This window comes from Schistocerca serialis, chromosome 2 (genome assembly GCF_023864345.2).
Source record: "Schistocerca serialis cubense isolate TAMUIC-IGC-003099 chromosome 2, iqSchSeri2.2, whole genome shotgun sequence".
In the NCBI taxonomy this organism is placed as follows: Eukaryota; Metazoa; Arthropoda; class Insecta; order Orthoptera; family Acrididae; genus Schistocerca; species Schistocerca serialis.
In genome coordinates, this window is record NC_064639.1 from 504,766,352 (window position 1) to 504,785,796 (window position 19,445).

Below are 19,445 nucleotides of genomic sequence, written 5' to 3' on the forward strand. Positions count from 1 at the left end.
TCTATTTTCAGTTCAACTAAAACAACTACAAACAGTACTTTTTTTGTTATTCTCAGCATTTATCGAAGAATGCCACCGTGATCAACTGTATTATCATGTCACACTACTATCTGGCTGGGTAAAACGATCAGGTTACACGTGTGTTGGCTTCTTCCATGGAATGAAGGGAACTAACGGATCATACAACATAATTTTATTTCCATCTTACAAAAGCAGGTAAATAGTGCAATGTACCAGTTTACCATTCACAGTAAGGTCCATCACACTGGAGAACTGCTGGTCACTTCTCAAAACAGTGATTGGAGCTGAATAGAGTGGCGAACACGCAGAAGACAGAAGGACACAGGCGTGATGACCTAATGTTTCAAGAACCCTGCTGTCCGAATATGAAGACGAATGTGAGAAAAATTATGTGCTGGGAATGAACTACTGCCAGGACGAAGGATTAAGATAATTAACTGTAAAAAAGTTTACTAATGGAAGAAAAGGAAGAGAGATAAATTCATTTATGTGGAAGATGCTTAGAACTTAGCCAAACAACGGTGGCGATTAATTGACAACTTAATAAAAAATCCGTCTGTCTCTTTAATGGAATTTTCACTATATCAGTGTACATTTCGAAGTTACAGCTTTATTATCATGGCTTCCGTTGTAAGTAAGGCTTCTCGGTGCGATGTCAACACAACAAAAGCGAGTAGTGGGAGTTATAGGTCGTTGTCAGGTTCCATTAGCGAAATTATAGCGAAACATTTACTGAATTAACGAAGAATATACGAAGATTTCTGTCAAAAAAGTGGCTCTGAGCGCTATGGGACTTAACATCTGAGCTCATCAGTCCCCTAGAACTTAGAACTACTTAAACGTAACTAACCTAAGGACATCACACACATCCATGCCCAAGGCAGGATTCGAACCTGCGACTGTAGCGGTCGCGCGGTTCCGGACTGAAGCGCCTAGAACCGCTCGCCCACTCCGGCCGACCAGATCTCTGTCAAAACATTAAATATGGGCTACGTGCAAATTTTCCTGTTTTCGCTCGAAGATGATATTAGAATTAAGTAACTTTGACAAGTGAATGTCAGAATTAGTGATCTTGAAGATTTATTTAAAAACATTAAATCAATGAGAGACGTTCAACACCTTAGACAATGTTTATACAGACATCGACAAAAGGAACTGGTACTGAAGAAAGAAATTTGTTCAGATGGCACAAGATGTTGCAGCTATGAAGATACCAAATGAAATTAAATCTGAGACTGAACGAGGCAGCTACAAAGAGAAGGCGACACTTTCAAACAACCGGTAATGGGCGCATGAAAGAATATGCCACATTAAATAAAACTATTCGTAAATGTCTTCGAGAGGATGTGAGGAAAGACAACGTAATCAAAATAACCGAAACAATATCAAAGAAAAAACGCATGAAGAAGAGAAAACGGAAATCTTTATTTTTTAGACACCACATTTCATGCCTAAAACATAATAAACAACATCATAGTGAAAAATGTGCAAGCATTTCAAGACTTTGCTTAAATCTTTGTGTAGTTAAAGAGATGAACTGGAAAAACACGTTCTTAATGATGAAAATAACATTTATGATGTAATGTCGGATATGCAAAGCCACTGGACGTATGAAGAAATTGAAAATGCTGTTGGCACCGAAGTTCCGGTGAGATTTGGGAATGCTAGATAGAGAATATATGACAGGAACTTGTAAAATGTTTTACAGAATGTCTGCAAAGGAAGAAAATTTCCCGAAACTATAACTATGCTCTATGTATAATGTTAGCCACCGCAAGGCAGAAAAACAGATGAGACATAAAAGAAACTACAGACTTGACAGCCTTCTCTCTGTATGTAATGTAGCTGATATTTATTAAAACCGTATCCAACCGCATACAACAGCACTGCATTTTGATCAAGTAAAGAAACAATTTTAGAAGTGGTTGTACCTTAATGAAGCAACGAGATTATAGAATGGAGCAGCGTGCATGAATTACGAAACTGACTGGTGTTCGTAGATCTTCAGAACGTTTTTTTACCAGATTTCAATGTAATTTATACTAATAAAACGGGGAAATGATTCAGTTGAGTATACACGTAATTGCTAAAACTTCCACTAGACTTAATTACCACATTGAGAGGCTTAGAATTGAAGTGAGTGTAGTCCTAGGTGATTCCTTACAACCAAAACTATTTTCAGCGGCCCGGGAGTAAGCTTTGAGAGCCTTGAATTGGGAAAACGAAGAACAAGCACCTGCTAGTGGAACATATACGAAACAAGTTCATGTGTTGAAGTTTTGTTAGTTGGTCACTAACTTTTTCCGTAGATCAAATTCACGTTATAATGTGGAACATGTCAACAGAACAAACACAGAACACTTATATAGAAGTTACAACTAAAAACAGAAAATAATATTTATGACCACATTCTGGCCTTTACAGGATTTTTAATGACTAATTACATATACTCAAGCAATCCTCTGTTCTATAGAATGAGTAGTGTCTCCATGAGTAGAGTGTGAAAGACGTTTTTAGCTGCAAATTTCACCCCTTTCTGTGCCAAAGACATATTCATTAAAGGGTAATGCAGATTATTTTTCCTTTTAGTGTTGTGAACTCCACTCAGTTTCTAATTACGTTCTTCTGCACAATGATTACTTTTTGCCTAAGCGAGGAGTTATCTCAGTATATTGTCTCATAAGATATGAACAAACGAAAATATGCGGAATACCTTAACTTACTGACTTATATATCCACACAAAGTTGGCTGTTTTACTCTCTGCTTCTAACGTGGATAAACTGCAACAACGAATGGATGAAGTTAATGGTTGACGTTTGAAAGTATATTTAAAATCAATTAAACAAATAGTTAAACAACGAATAACGACCGTATCGGAAAGAAAATAGTACAAATCAACTATGAAGTGTTGACTGACGGGTTTTGTATTGAGGGCGCAGGAAGACAACGCCGGTATAGAAGTGTGGAGTAGGAGAGCAAAAATTTCCTGGGGTGCCTTTGGTTAACTAAATAGGGTTTTCAAAGCCAAGCTTCCGATCAGTTTGTCAAGAATATTTCATAATATGTCGAACAGTGGCAAGACGCAATCAGACCGCTCGGCTACCCCGCGCGACCAATCGAAGTAGGGGTGGGCGGGACTGTGACCAAGTGAATGTATCTTAGTGAATCATGGAAGTAGTGATCCGGAAGGCACTCTACAGTGCGTGACGGAGGGTAAATCGTAAAGATATTATGGATTTTCCTTACTATAACTGTTATCTGTATGTGTCTGCACACGCCATAGGCTCTCTTAGTGCCTTATTCTAATCACCCCTGCACGAGATATAAGACTTCAGCAGTATAAGAGTCGCACAGTCTTCTTCTAATGAAGTCTTTTTTCTTTTTTTACACTTTTTGTTAGGTCGATTTCTTGCCTGTTTGTTTGGTATAAATTTTGCAGTTGGCTTTACACTAACTGCCCAATGGACTAGCGACTTGAAACTTTCGACATATCTCAGAACTAGTTGACAATGCAATATTAACTCACTTTCTTGCCTGTTTCGTGGCGAAGGGTACTTTGTGTACCACTGCTATTTGCCCCTTCTCCTACTGAAGTCGCGAAATTTTTGCGATAATAACGACTGCTGAGAAGCCTCTTTGTCAAGTCGATTCTCTCTGATTTTCACTTTAAGGGATATTCTCGAGATACACGTACGAGAAAGCAATGTATTGCCAAGGTGAAGAGAAAGTGAAATAAACCGGAAATTTACGACATGTTTCTGTTGTAATCTCATCAAGATGATTGAAATCGATTGAAAAATTTGAGACAGATGACACTAAACAACATCAAATAATGGTTTAAATATAAACTTATCAAAACTTCTTTAAAAATGATTTAAAAAATGGACAAAAGTGTTTCTCCTAGCAGCATACAGATTCTTATTACCATACACACAGTCCTCATAACTTTTAATAGCTATGACAATAGTTCAAAAGTTTAAAACGAAAAACGGGAGGCTCATACCATAGTAAGGAGTGTAGAGAATAATTCTTGTTGAGAAAAATCAGTTCACATCGCTATTAGTACAATAAAGTTGGTTGTAACTTAAGTGAACTATTCATACCTCTATTACCTCCTGGAAGCGCACTGTATGTTTCATTTAAAATTTTACAACTATTATCATAGCTATTACAATTCATAAGGACAAATTTTCAGCATTATCCATGGGAGACCAATCTGTGTGGGGCTAGGTGATCTTTTTTTTAATACTTTTTAGTCCGTTTAAATAAGTGAAAGTTTTTATTTAAATAATTAGCTTTTTAAATTTATCCAACAGATTTCGCGAGAACTACGTCGTATCTCTCCCAGGAATTCTGATTTAAGTTTCCCGAGAATTTCAGTTGTGCTTTGGTACCGGCTGAACCAAGCTGTTGATCTGAGCAGTGCGTTAGAGACCTGTTGTCGTACCTGATCAGGAAGGACTCCGAACAAAGAAATAACACTCTGGGTCACACTTGCTTCTTGAATGCGAGTGCCTTTACAGAACCTTCCCAAAAACTCATAAATCTTCCATTCGTCTTCGCTAATATCCGTTTTACGTGATCGTCCAATTTTATATCGCTTCGTAACATTATCCCTAAATACTATCCGCCCCCGGTAGCTGAGTGGTCGTCCTGATTTTTAGGCGGCTCGGTAGTTCAGCGTGTTCGGTCAGAGGGTTTAGCTACCCTCTGTAATAAAAAAAACTGTGTGAACAGATCAACGAACAACCTGAACGGGTGTCATCGGACGTCCGCCACGAACAAATTCAACCAACAACATAGAACGAAATGAGATGAACAACAAAAAAAGAAAAAAAAGTCGTCAGCGCGACAGAAAGTCAATCCTAAGGGCGCGGGTTCGATTCCCGGCTTGGTCTGTGATTTACTCCGCTCAGGGCTTGTGTGTTGTGTTGCCCTAATCATCATCAATTCATCCCCATCGACGAGCAAGTCGCCGAAGTGGCGTCATATCGAAAGACCTGCACCCAGCGACTGGTCTACCCGACGGCATTCACATTTTATTTATCACTAAATACTCGTAAAACGTGGTTTGCTCAAGACGTTCACCACTAATCTTGCGATCATACGCTATGGGGTTATTTCTCTTTGGCACAGACATTCCTTTACTTTTATCGACATTTAAAGAGCAGTCATTTATTGTACAAAGTGGAAATTTTTTTCGGGGGTTTTAGTAGTTAATCACCATCCTGTAGGTAACATCACCGTTAGCGAACTGTCTTAGAGTGGTGCTCACTCTTTCTGATACATCGTTTACGTACATTGAGAACAGTAAGGGTCCTATTATGCTGACAGTGCTAGTTGAGAAGAAGAGGAGTTAAATAGCAGATGAGATCGAAGAGGAAGGTGAAAAGAGAAGTCAGAAGAAAAAAGTGTGCTGGTGTAAGCTATCGCCAGCAGACCGGTCGGCAAAGATGAAGCGCGAAGATCGATTAATAGGCGCTGGTTCAAGCGCTCCTCTCACGAGAGAGGCCAGCGACACATCCAGAAGCAACACGCCGCCAACGCCCTTTCAACAGCATGTATTTAGGCCCCCGCCACTGGCCACAAGGTCTCACTCACTCACTCACTCACTCACTCACTCATCCAGTTTGGCGTCTGTCAGTTCTCACAGAGTGGGTTTAGTTCGTCACGGGTTACGACAGTACATAGCGACCAGATCAGTGACTATAGCGGGACTGTTACTGATGAGCTTGTACAACAAGCATGGACTCTATTCAAGTTAAGTAAATGTTCCAGTACATGTAAATAAAGAAGCGCAATAATCCATGTGTGCATTTGTGTTGTAGAAAGAAGATAACGGCCACGCGTAACAACATCCTCTCGCTTGCTTACCTGCAGTACAAGACTCCAACGTTAGGTGCTTTATGGGGCCCCTTAGGGACTTGGTGACAAGAAGGGAAAGAAAACCAATGTTCACTCCGTGTGCATACCGGGTGGAGTCATTCCAGATGTGGAAAGGGTCCTCCCGGATGCCATGAAGAGCACAGGTTGCAGCCAGCTGTAGGTGGTGGCTTACGTCGGTACCAATGATGTGTGTCACTTCGTATCAGAAGAGATTCTCCCTGGTTTCGAGCGGCTAACAGAAGTGGTAAAGGCTGCCAGTCTTGCCGGCATGATGAAAGCGGAACTGACCATTTGCAGCATAGTCGGCAGGACTGATTGCGGACCTCTGGTACAGAGGCGAGTGGAGGGTCTGAATCAGAGGATCAGATGGTTCTGCAACCGTGTAGGCTGCAGATTCCTCGACTTGCGCCAAAGGGTGGTTGGGTTTCGGGTTCCGCTGAATGGGTCAGGTGTCCACTATACGCAGGAGGCGGCAACACGGGTAGCACGGGTTGTGTGGCGTCGACTGGGAGGTTTTTTAGGCTAGAGGTTCTCGGGAAAACACAAGAAGGGCTTCAGTCAAAAAGGGTGCAGGCCGAACACAGGAAGAACGTAGATACAGGAACCATTGGTATAACAGTTGTAAATTTTCATAGCTGTGTTGGGAAAGCACCAGAGCTCCAAGCGCTAATAGAAAGCACTGATGCTCAAATCATTATAGGCGCTGAAATCTCAGTAAAGCTGGATATAAGCTCAGCTGAAATTTTCGCGAAGAACCTAACGGCGTTCCGAAAGGATTAGGCTAAACAAGTTCACGGTGGTGTCTTTGTTGCTGTTAGAAGAAGTTTAACTTGTCGTGAAATTGAAGTAGATACTTCCTGTGAGTTAGTATGGGCAGAGGTCATTGTTGGCAACCGGAATAAAATAATAGTAGGATCCTATTACCGACCTCCCAATTCAGATGATAGAGTTGCTGAAAGGTACATAGAAAACTTGAGTTTGATTTCAAACACGTACCCGACCCATACGATAATAGTTGTTGGTGACTTTAATTTACCCTCGAAATATTGGCGAAAATGTGTGTTTAATTCCGGAGATACGCATAAAATATCATCCGAAATTGTGATAAACGCATTCTCTGAATATTGTTTCGAGCAGTTAGTTCATGAGCCCACGCGAATACTAAACGGTTGTGAAAACACACTTGACCTCTTAGCAAAAAATAATCCTGAGTTAATAATGAGCATCAAAACCGATACAGGGATTAGTGAACACAGGGTTGTCGTACGAGATTGAATATTGTAATCGCCAAATCCTCCAAAAATAATCGAAAAATATATCTATTCAAAAAAGAAGATAAAAATTCACTTGACGCCTTCCTGAGAGACAATCTCCACTCATTCCAAATTAATAATATAAGTGTAGACAAGATGTGGCTTGAATTCAAAGAAATAGTATCGGCAGCAATTGAGAGATTTAGACCAAATAAACTAACAAACGACGGAGCTGATCTTTCTTGGTACACAAAACGGGTTAGAACACTGCTGCAGAAACAAACATGCCTAATTTAAACAGACGCAAAATCCCCAAGATTGGCGTCCTTTTACAGAAGCTCGAAACTTAGGGCGGGATTCAATGCGAGATTCTCTGAATATTGTTTCGAGCAGTTAGTTCATGAGCCCACGCGAATACTAATGCGAGATGCTTATAGCAGTTTCCACAGTGAAACTTTGTCTCGAAACCTGGCAGAAAATCCGAAGAGATTCTGGTCGTATGTGAAGTATGTTAGCGGCAAGAAACAATGAATGCCTTCTCTGCGAGATAGCAATGGAGATACTATCGAAGATAGTGCTGCCAAAGCAGAGTTACTAAACATAGCCTTCCGAAATGCCTTCACAAAAGAAGACGAAGTAAATATTCCAGAATTGTAATCAAATTGGTTCAAATGGTTCTGAGCACCACGATAAAGCAAGGAAAATCAGAGCTCGTACCGAAAGATATAGGTGTTTGTTCTTTCCGCGCGCTATACGAGATTGGAATAATAGAGAATTGTGAAGGTGGTTCTATGAACCCAGTGCCAGGCACTTAAATGCGATTTGTAGATTATCCATGTAGATGTAGATGTAGAAATGACAAGGAGTTGTGACCGGGGAGTGACAGGAGAAGGCACAAGAATGGTTGTAACTGAGGAGCGAGTAATTTAGATACTACGGAACGCCGAGCGTGGTGCACCTGTCGTCGGGTTGCAGTACGTACCGCCTAAAGGCCATTGCCCTACAGCTAGGACAGCAATCTGCAGTCGCTCGCAGTTACGCCCATCCGTCGGATCCACAACAGCTCCTTCGGGAGAAGAGTAGCCACTATACGGTGCCATGCGCGACGCGTCATTGCAGAGACGCGCGATGACCTGGTCGGACGGCCTGATAGCACTGCCCACGCACTACACAGCAGCAGCAGCAGCAGCAGCAGTACGTGCCGTGAGCGGCCGCACCGGAGACTGGCGGGCGCGGCTACGCCGGCGTGGGCACCGCGCGCCGCGTGCTGCGCTGCGCTGCGCGGGATCCGTGTCACGGCCGCGGCGCACTCGCCGTCCACCCGTGGGCACCTGCCGACGTAATCGGAGCGGGAAAACCCACACATTCGCGGCCCCGCGTTCCACTCTGAAGCAGCTCTCCCTTTCGTAGTCTGGTGCGCGTCGTGTCCACCAGCGTGACGCTCTGCACTGTTGTTGACAACCACAACGAATTCTCCCTCGAGACCCTCGGAACATAAACTCGCCACATGTAGCCCCTTCTTTCAGATTCTAGGGGATTACGATCAAAAATGACGGGTAACAGGCAAGTGACCTCGTACGGAAAGCTTAAATACATAAACACAGACAACATGACGTGATGCACACCTGTACCACAGCAATACTGAATGTCTTCTCCAGCTATAATCGTACAATCCAACATCTACATCTACATCTACACGATTACTCTGCAATTCACATTTAAGTGCTTGGCAGAGGGTTCATCGAACCACAATCATACTATCTCTCTACCATTCCACTCCCGAACAGCGCGCGGGAAAAACGAACACCTAAACCTTTCTGTTCGAGCTCTGATTTCTCTTATTTTATTTTGATGATCATTCCTACCTGTGTAGGTTGGGCTCAACAAAATATTTTCGCATTCGAAAGAGAAAGTTGGTGACTGAAATTTCGTAAATAGATCTCGCCGCGACGAAAAACGTCTTTGCTTTAATGACTTCCATCCCAACCCGCGTATCATATCTGCCACACTCTCTCCCCTATTACGCGATAATACAAAACGAGCTGCCTTTTTTGGCACCCTTTCGATGTCCTCCGTCAATCCCACCGCGCAGCAATATTCTAACAGAGGACGAACGAGTGTAGTCTAAGCTGTCTCTTTAGTGGGCTTGTTGCATCTTCTAAGTGTCCTGCCAATGAAACGCAACCTTTGGCTCGCCTTCCCCACAATATTATCTGTGTGGTCTTTCCAACTAAAGTTGTTCGTAATTTTAACACCCAGGTACTTAGTTGAATTGACAGCCTTGAGAATTGTACTATTTATCGAGTAATCGAATTCCAACGGATTTCTTTAGGAACTCATGTGGATCACCTCATACTTTTCGTTATTTAGCGTCAACTGCCACCTGCCACACCATACAGCAATCTTTTCTAAATCGCTTTGCAACTGATACTGGTCTTCGGATGACCTTACTAGACGGTAAATTACAGCATCATCTGCGAACAACGTAAGAGAACTGCTCAGATTGTCAGCAAGGTCATTTATATAGATCAGGAACAGCAGAGGTCCCAGGACGCTTCCCTGGGGAACACCTGATATCACTTCAGTTTTACTCGATGATTTGCCGTCTATTACTACGAACTGCGACCTTCCTGACAGGAAATCACGAATCCAGTCGCACAACTGAGACTATACCCCATAGGCCCGCAGCTTGATTAGAAGTCGCTTGTGAGGAACGGTGTCAAAAGCCTTCCGGAAATCCAGAAACACGGAATCAACTTGAGATCCCCTATTGATAGCGGCCATTACTTCGGGCTATCACAGGGAAGCTGACGACACGTTAATCACAAGAACGACGTACTAGATAATTTACACGGAGCGACCGAGTTTATAATCAGGCTGACCTTTCTCATGATGACTTTGGCGTATAGAGTACTGCGGTTGATCCAGGAGTCCTGTTCGGTGCCCAGCAACAATCAGATCTTCCCCGCTCTTGCTGGTCCTTGCTCCCTTGGGATGAACAGTCACTGCGGGCAACTTAATCCGCCAGCAGCCGTAAACACCCATCTAGACGGTCGCGGGCGGCTTTCCAACGGCTAGCCGTGTCACTCTTTTCACCCTTATACCGCAACCCTTCAAAAGATTCTACATACTACATGCCTGATGGGACAAAATTAACAGGTAATCGCTCCCAGATGAAAAAGTCATGTGCCATTGATGGCCGCGAGGCCCCATCCAGGGAAGTTCGGCAGCCGAGTTGCAAGACTTACTGTAGGTGACGCTACATTTGGTGACTTGCGGGTCGGTGATGATGAAATAGTGATGAGAACAGAACACCCAGTCCACGAGCTTATAAAATCTCCATCCCGACCGAGGATCGAACCCAGGCTTGCTGTATGGTAGGCAAACACAGTACCACCCAGCTAAGCAGGCGGACTGCTCCCACATGTATGGACCACAAGGAAGACCCGCATCCTAGGAATCCTTGATAATAACCACACCATTTCGCAGCGGCGACAGAAGAAATCTTGTATTGGTCAACATACAAGGGCGGGCATGGAGATGGCAAATGCCTCTGAGCACCATGGGACTTAATATCTGAGGTCACCAGTCCCCTAGAACTACTTAAACCTAACTAACGTAAGGACATCACACACATCCACGCCCGACGCAGGATTCGAACCTGCGACCGTAGCAGTCACGCGGTTCCAGACTGAAGCACCTAGAACCGCTCGGCCACCGCGGCCGGCGGGCATGGAGAGACGTTACATTGTTATTACGCTTGCATACTGGCATCAGTGGTCTAGAGTACTGACTAGTAATCAGAACATCGTGCTTACTGTATTCGATCTCAGCCACCTCTTAAATTCTGAATAACAATCATCAGCAACGCCAGTTGAGGAATACTTGCGTAAGAAGTCGTCGTCGCTCTCGCAACGGCCTTGTCAAATACGGCGGAGCAGCGGACCCACTTACACCGCAACCTCTTGCGCTTGTGATGGGAAACTACTCCTAAAAGGCGGAAGAAACAGAAATGTTCAAACTTCGTACATCGATATTTAAACTGGATGAAGGTGGGACACAGCTGGTATGATTTTTATTAAAAATGAAATTCCTCCAGCTGTACTTAAGATTTAATATTTACTTCGCAACCAGTTTCGACGTTGCGTCAGCGCCATCTTCAGGCTCGTTCACTTTGATGAGATCAGTTGTGTGTGGCTCAGTCTGAAAGTCCGCGGTGAGACCAACACGTTCTCCACATGGATGGCGGGCAGTGAAAAAATAAAAAATAAAAAGTAAAATTCGTACATCCATGGAGCACCTGTTAGTCTCACTGTGGACTTCTAGACTGAGTCACACACAACTGATCTCAGCAAAGTGTACGGGTCTGAAGACAGCGTTGACGCAACGTCGAAACTACTAGTGAAGTAAATATAAAATCTTAAGTACAGCTGAGGGGACCGAGCGAGGTGGCGCAGTGGTTAGCACACTGGACTTGCATACGGGAGGACGACGGTTCAATACCGCGTCCGGCCTACCTGATTTAGGTTTTCCGTGATTTCCCTAAATCGCTCCAGGCAAATGCCGGGAGGGTTCCTTTGAAAGGGCACGGCCGACTTCCTTCCCTAATCCGATGAGACTGATGACGTCGTAGTTTGGCCTCTTCTCTCAAAACAACCCAACCCAACAGCTGGAGGAATTTCATTTTTAATACAAATGATCAACGCCATCAGGAATAAGAAGTCAATGGAAACTACTCCATTAAAGACGCAGTGTGCATCCAGAAGACACGTGGCCTGTTACTGAAAGAAGTATCTTGAACATCTCTACTAGCACACTAGCGAATTATTGCCAGCTAATCATCCTTTCGGTGCTCGGAGGGGACTTCCAAGAGGAAGGTAAACATCACTAAAAGATGGAATAATCAACGATGGGCGATGGGCGGTGGGGGTGGAGAGGGGGGGGGGGTTGACAGGTGTGGAGGACTGGGCCAATGAGAGGGGGAGGAGGGGAGGATGCACGCACTCTAGAATAAGACGAACGAGAAGGAGGACAAGATCAGCAAAAAGAAACCATACGACACTGTTTTCAGTACTATATAAGTTTCTGTTTATTTACTTACAGAGTGTAAATAGTTTCCGGTACACTCAATAAAAGTTATAATAATACAAGTAATAATAGTAATAATAATATGTGGGATGACGAATATTAGAAAATGTAGCGCGGGTAAACTATTGCAACTCTAAATAATTGTACTTTGTCGGTTTGGAAACAAATATCACCGTCCAGACAGCAGCAGCACAGAACGTATATTTAGGGTACCCCCTCCTGTGCGCTGGTTACCGAATTAGACAAGCGGCAGGTGATCCCTGTGTTCCCCATGCGGGCCGCGTGTCCGTTATGCTGTGGGACCGTGAGGCACTGCCACGACGTTAGCTTGCCACGGCTACTTCCGTTGCTTCTTGTCTCAGCACAACACGATCTCCGTGGCTATTCAGGAAAACGACTTACCGCATCGCAACAGATTTCATTTGTACTCAGCTGAGTTTATGTTCACAACACAAGGAGTGAAAATGTGTCTTTAACAAAATTAGTTGTTCATTCCTTGTTACCATGCTGGTAACGGAAACGACCATGAAAATTTCCATTTGGCTCCTCAGTTTCCAAGGCACTGCGATGGGGAGATGCGTCATTGAATGATATCATTGTCTCACTAATGATACGCAATAACTTTGACATTCCTGAAACTACCTTCAGACTGTGTTCTGTGATAACGGTCTATTTCCTGTTCATGAAACACTCTTGTTGTTTATAGGATGCGCACCAACATGGGAAGCTGAAGGAAGGGGCGTTTGTGTGGTCTACTATGGTAATGTTGCTTCCCATAGTACGAAACGACTGTCTGCAGGCTAATCTAAGTTTATGTAGCACCTGCAGGGTGATATCAATGTCATTTTCGTATCAGCTGGTTTTCAAGAGTACTGAATCAAATTTTGTTGCACGCTGAGGCTGTACGATAGTCGAGCTAAATCATGTAGCCACAAATGTATAGACTAACCCATACGTCACACACTTAATTGATGAACCTCTTTTAGAATTCAGATATGATTTTCTTCCTGCACTGGACGTTAAGAAAATTCTAAGGCCATAGTTAATAGTGGAAAATTCTTTTTCTACCTGCATGCAACTTTTCACATTACAATGAAATCCCAATTAAGGCAATGTTTCCTGTTGCTCAATAGATACGCAAACGATGCGAGAACACCTCAATAATAATCAAAAGTGATGGGAAGGTAGTCAGAAAAGCCTTTTGTCAAATGCCCAACGACTTATCTCGAAATTCAGAGATCGAATACTGTAGGCTGTAGGGGAAAGCCTCTGGCATTTCCATAGGACACTGAAGGGTAATATATCCCTTACAGTTCTTACTTTCTTATTTGCTTCTTTTTTGAAATCTGTACGGTGAAATGGTAAGAAAGATACTGGGGAAAGTCTTGTGAATAGATGTTTCATGGTAACTGTTCCATACTCATCAGAGAATTATCAACAATGGTACATACTTTCGGGAAAAGTAACTGGAATACATTACAAAGGCGTGCACACAAAATACTGGGAGCGAAAGGCTATTTACAACTTGTACAGAAACCAGAAGAGTCGAGGGGCGTGAAACGGAAGCAGTGATTGAGAAGGGAGTGAGACAGTTTGCTAGCCTATCCTCGACATGATTCAATATGTACAATCAACAAGGAGTAAAGAAAACCAAAGAAAAAATTGGAGTAGGAATTAAAGTTCAGGGCGGAGAAATAAAAAATTTGAGGTCTGCCAATAACATTTTAATTCTGTCAGAGACAACAAAGGATATGGAAGAGCAGTTGAACGGAACGGACGGTGTATTAAAAGGGGGATATAAGATAAATATAAAGAAAAGCAAAACAAGGATAATGGAATGTAGTCGAATTAAATTAGGTGGTGGTAAAAGAATGAGATTAGAAAATGACACCTGAAGCAGTAGAAGAGTTTTGCTATTTTGGGCAGCAAAATAGCTGATAATGGTCGAAGTAGAGAGGATATGAAATGTAGACTAGCAATGGCAAGAAATGCATTTCTGAAGAAGAGAAATTTATTAACATGGATTATAAATATAAGTGCTGGGAAGTGCTTTATGAGGGAATTTGTCTGGAGTGTTGCCATGCATGGAAGTGAAATGCATGCGGTAAACAGTTTCGACAAAAAGAGAATAGAAGCTTTCGAAATGTAGTGATGCAGAAGAATATTGAAGATCAGATGGATAAATCAAGAAACTAATGAGTAAATACCGAGTAGAATCGGGGAGAAAAGAAATTTGAGGCACAGCTGGACCAAAAGAACGGATCAGTTGATAGGACAGATTCTGAGGCATCAAGGCTGAAATGGCTCTGAGCACTATGGGACTTAACATCTGAGGTCATCAGTCCCCTAGAACTTAGAACTGCTTAAACCTAAGTAACCTAAGGACATTTCACATATCTAGAGCGGGGCAGGATTTGAACCTGCGACCGTAGCGGTCGCACGGTTCCAGACTGAAGCGCCTACAACCGCTCGGCCACAACGGCCGGCAGGCATCAAGGGATCACCAGTACAGTACTTTGGGAAGTGGGGGGGGGGGGGGGAGAGGAGGGAGGGGATACAAATCGTAAAAAGAGACCAAGAGATGAATACACTAAGAAGATTCAGAGAGCTGTAAGTTGCAGTAGTTACTCGGACATGAAGAGGCTCGCACAGGTTAAAGTAGCAAATGGCTCTGAGCACTACGGGACTCAACTGCTGAGGTCATTAGTCCCCTAGAACTTAGAACTACTTAAACCTAACTAACCTAAGGACATCACACACATCCATGCCCGAGGCAGAATTCGAACCTGCGACCGTAGCAGTCGCGCGGTTCCGGACTGCGCGCCTAGAACCGCTAGACCACCGCGGCCGGCAGGTTAAAGTAGCATTGGGAGCTGTATCAAACCAGTCTTTGGACTGAACACCACAAGAACAACAACAACAACAACAAAACACTCCTAACTGTATGATGCTGAAACATTTAAAAGAAACTCGAGATAAATGCGCTGCCTACAATATTTAGTACTCAAAAACATATAAAGATAGGATTTTGATCAAATGTTCAGAGAAGAAATGTAGAGCGAAATTTGTTAACTATTTTTACAATCGTGTATAACTACAAATGTTGTTTGTTGAAAGATGGAAGATTCCTTTCACGACCTACATTATAAGTACTGAACTCGATTTTTCCAATTTCCGAACGCGAACTTATATGGACAAGAGAAACCAGAGTCAGTGGACTTACATCGTCCTACTAGTACAGGGCGGAGCAAATAAAAGTGGCCCGGACTAGTGGATACGATTGGACATGAATTTGTGGCACCATAACGGAGGAGGGAAAGAACTACTTGACAGAAGATCTTGCCCGCGAAAGGCTAATGTTCTGAGTTCGAGTCTCGGTCCGAACACAGTTTTAATCTGCCAGGAAGTTTCATAACAGCCCTCACTCCGGTTCAAGGTGAAAATTTCATTCTGGAAACTAAGCCACGTCTCCGCAATATCCTTTCTTCCAGGAGTGCTAGTTCTGCAAGTTTCGCAGGAGAGCTTCTGTGAAGTTTGGAAGGTAGGAGACGAGGTAATGGCGGAAGTGAAGCTGTGAGGACGGGTCGCGAGTGGTGATTGGGTAGCTCAGATGGTAGACCTTATGCCCGCGAAAGGCAAAGGTCCCGAGTTCGAGTCTGAGTCCAGCACACAGTTTTAATCTGTCAGGAAGTTTCAATAAGTGGAATGTTTCTCGTAAAGACAGATCAGATTCTTCAGGAGGAGGAGTGTTTACAATGACAAGAAAATGATAGGGATTAGTGAGATCCAAAAGGAATCCGACTGCGAACTTATATGGACAAGAGAAACCAGAGTCAGTGGACTTACATTAAAAATGAGGTGATTCTACCGAACTCCAGATGCTGCTACACCGATCACAGAGCCATTCCAAGATATCCTAAATTCAAGTTCACAGATATATCCTGAATATACGGCAGTAGCATACTGTGACTTTAACCTGCCCGCATCGACTGGAAAAACTACACGTATGTTAATGTGGTAAGGACGAACAGTTTTACGAAGTGATACTCAAAGAACAGACACCATATCCATATAAATGGTTCAAATGGCTCTGAGTACTATGGGACTTAACATCTGAGGTCATCAGTCCCCTAGAACTTAGAACTACTTAAACCTAACTAACCTAAGGACATCACACACATCCATGCCCGACGCAGAATTCGAACCTGTGACCGTAGCGGTCGCGCGGTTCCAGACTGTAGCACCTAGAACCGCTCGGCCATCCCGGACGGCCATATCCATATAAATATATAGTTCTGGCAATACCGGCCATGACCATCTTCTTCTGTGCGGATGCACACATATTCCCCGAACTCTTACTGGACTTGGTAAGAATGTCTTCCACGAGTAATGAGCGTGTTGGGGTGAGACACTACGAGTGTAGTGTGTGGACATATAAGGTGATAATGTGGGTCTCGCGGGAGGCTTGCGCGACATAGTCCCTACAGTCGCAATATCCTCTGTGTCCTTGGTGGCTCATATGAATAGAACGTCTGCCATGTAAGCAGGAGATCCCGGGTTCGAGTCCCGGTCGGCGCACACATTTTCACCTGTCCCCGTTGATATATATCAACGCCCGTTAGCAGCTGAATGTATTAATATACTTCTAATTTCACTCAACTCTTTATCTGATACCTGTCTCGGACAGCTAGGTCGACAACCACCAAGCGGAAGAAATATTACAGACCTCCTACTTGAAAACAAAACTGATCATTTCGAGAGTGTCACCAGCCAGAGAGGAATCAGCGAGCACGATGCTGTTACTGCAACAACAGTCATCAAAAGCAAAAAAGCCGCTAAGAAAGCTACGAGAGTACTGGTGTTTTGTGGAACTGATTGCGAGTCACTGTCAACTTAGTTAAACGACGAAATGAGAACATTGGTTTAAATCTGGAAAAAGTGGAAAACATTTGGTTACAATTGAAAGACATTTAAACGGTGATCCCGCAAAGTACGTTTCAATTAAAGTAACAAAAGAAGCCTAAGACCCACACTGGTTTAATGGTAACAATCGAAGACAGCTGGGAAAACAGTGTCTGTTACGCTCTCAGTACAAGAAAACTGGCAGGAATGCTGATAGGGAAAAGATACTAGCAGGATCGTACTTCTGTAAGGGGCCATGCGTGAAGCTTGGAATAATTTGATAGTCAGTTCCTGAGACATTCATCAGATAGTCCTAAGAAGTTTGGTCATAGGCGAAATCAAGGAGCGGATCCAAACTCTTCATAGATCCGTTTGGCAGACAGCGAACAGAAAGTACAAATTTAAAATTCCACATTTAAAAAAGTATTCACACAAGAGGGTACTAACTAACGTACCAATGTCTGACCGCCGCACAGACTCACAGATGAGCGATATCTGTATTGGCATCTTCGGTGTTTATGGAGAATCGTTTGCGTAGCGAATAGTCCACTGTGTTGGGAAAAGAGAACACGTCGCTCCTGTTTACAAAAAAGATAACTTACCGGAAGCACAGAACTACAGATCAGTACCGGTAACGTCTGTTCGTTGCATTGCAGGATCCCAGAGCACATTCTAAGCTCGAAGATTATGATGTTTCTTAAGTAAAACACTTTTACCTCAAAGTCTCATCACTGATTCAGAAAGAAAAAGCACTCACGTGAAGCAAGCTTGCTTTATTCGTACACGGTATCTTGCGAGCAATAGATGCAGCTGAACAGGTAAACTGCGTCGCCCTATATTCCTGCAAGACTTTCGGCCAGTGTGGCCGTGCGGTTCTAGGCGCTACAGTCTGGAACCGCGCGACCGCTACGGTCGCAGTTTCGAATCCTGCCTCGGACATGGATGTGTGTGACGTCCTTAGGTTAGTTAGGTTTAAGTAGTTCTAAGTTCTAGGGGACTGATGACCTCAGAAGTTAAGTACCATAATTTTCTGAACCATTTGAACTCTACCATACAGTCGCCTGCTAATCAAGATAGGACGATACGGAGCGCCTTAGCTAATGTGTGACTGGCTGGAGAATATTTGACTAACAGAATCTGTACGAGTGGGTGCTGATAAGTCGGTGTCTTTTCCTAATTAAATTTTATAGAGATTATTTCTGGTATTTTGGCATGAAACCTTGTTCTTTAAATTACATGTGACAGTAAGTAGTTTTATTTTTATTTTTTGTGCGTGCCTGAAGTGAACATGAAGTAAAAAAATAGAGAATTCACAGTGAAAGAGAGTGGTGCGGTGATTAACTATTCTTTTTAAGGCGAATACGACAAAACAAATTTATGATGATGCGTCTAATACATGCCCTTCCTACTCCACTATCAAGAATTTGGTTGCTTCTTTTAAAACAGGGCATTTCAGCACTGAAGCTAAAGAGCATCCTGCTAAGCCAACTTAAGTCACTGTTCTGGATGCTATTGATTTCACGGTCCTGGATGATCGTAGGATAACTGCTAGAAAGATAGCAGAAACCCTGGGCATATCCTGAGAGTGTGTGGGTCATATTATTCATGATATATTGGACATGAGAAAGCTCTCAGTCAAATATCTATTCAAATGTATCAGAGCAGACTAAAAACGTGAAAGAGTGGTTGCTTCACAGTACATTTTGGGCCAGATTCGCCGAAATCCTGTGAGATTTTTGATCGTCTCATCACTGTGGACGAAACAGGGATATACAATTATGATCCAGAGACCAAAGAACAACCTAAAGAATGGAGACACAGTGGTTCTCTACGTCCAAAGAAGTTCAAGACACCAAGATCAGCAAACGAATTGCTTGCATTCGTCTTTTGCGATCAGAATGAAATCCTACTACACTCCTGGAAATGGAAAAAAGAGCACATTGACACCGGTGTGTCAGACCCACCATACTTGCTCCGGACACTGCGAGAGGGCTGTACAAGCAATGATCACACGCACGGCACAGCGGACACACCAGGAACCGCGGTGTTGGCCGTCGAATGGCACTAGCTGCGCAGCATTTGTGCACCGCCGCCGTCAGTGTCAGCCAGTTTGCCGTGGCATACGGAGCTCCATCGCAGTCTTGAACACTGGTAGCATGCCGCGACAGCGTGGACGTGAACCGTATGTGCAGTAGACGGACTTTGAGCGAGGGCGTATAGTGGGCATGCGGGAGGCCGGGTGGACGTACCGCCGAATTGCTCAACACGTGGGGCGTGAGGTCTCCACAGTACAT

General features: G+C 43.5%; 1 protein-coding gene across 2 annotated transcripts in view; it reads right to left on the bottom strand.

Annotated features, from left to right (window-relative positions):
* LOC126455621 (alpha-(1,3)-fucosyltransferase 7-like) overlaps positions 1-19,445 on the bottom strand; it is a 367,040-nt gene that overhangs the window by 143,145 nt on the left and 204,450 nt on the right. The window contains exon 1 of one of the 2 annotated variants that reach the window (XM_050091383.1): positions 8,144-8,307. The exons of the other annotated variant lie outside the window; for it this stretch is intronic. Coding sequence (XP_049947340.1) covers positions 8,144-8,157 — 14 coding nt within the window. The 5' untranslated portion in view covers positions 8,158-8,307. Of the gene's footprint in view, positions 1-8,143; positions 8,308-19,445 lie in introns of those variants that run through there. 2 annotated transcript variants of the gene reach the window in all.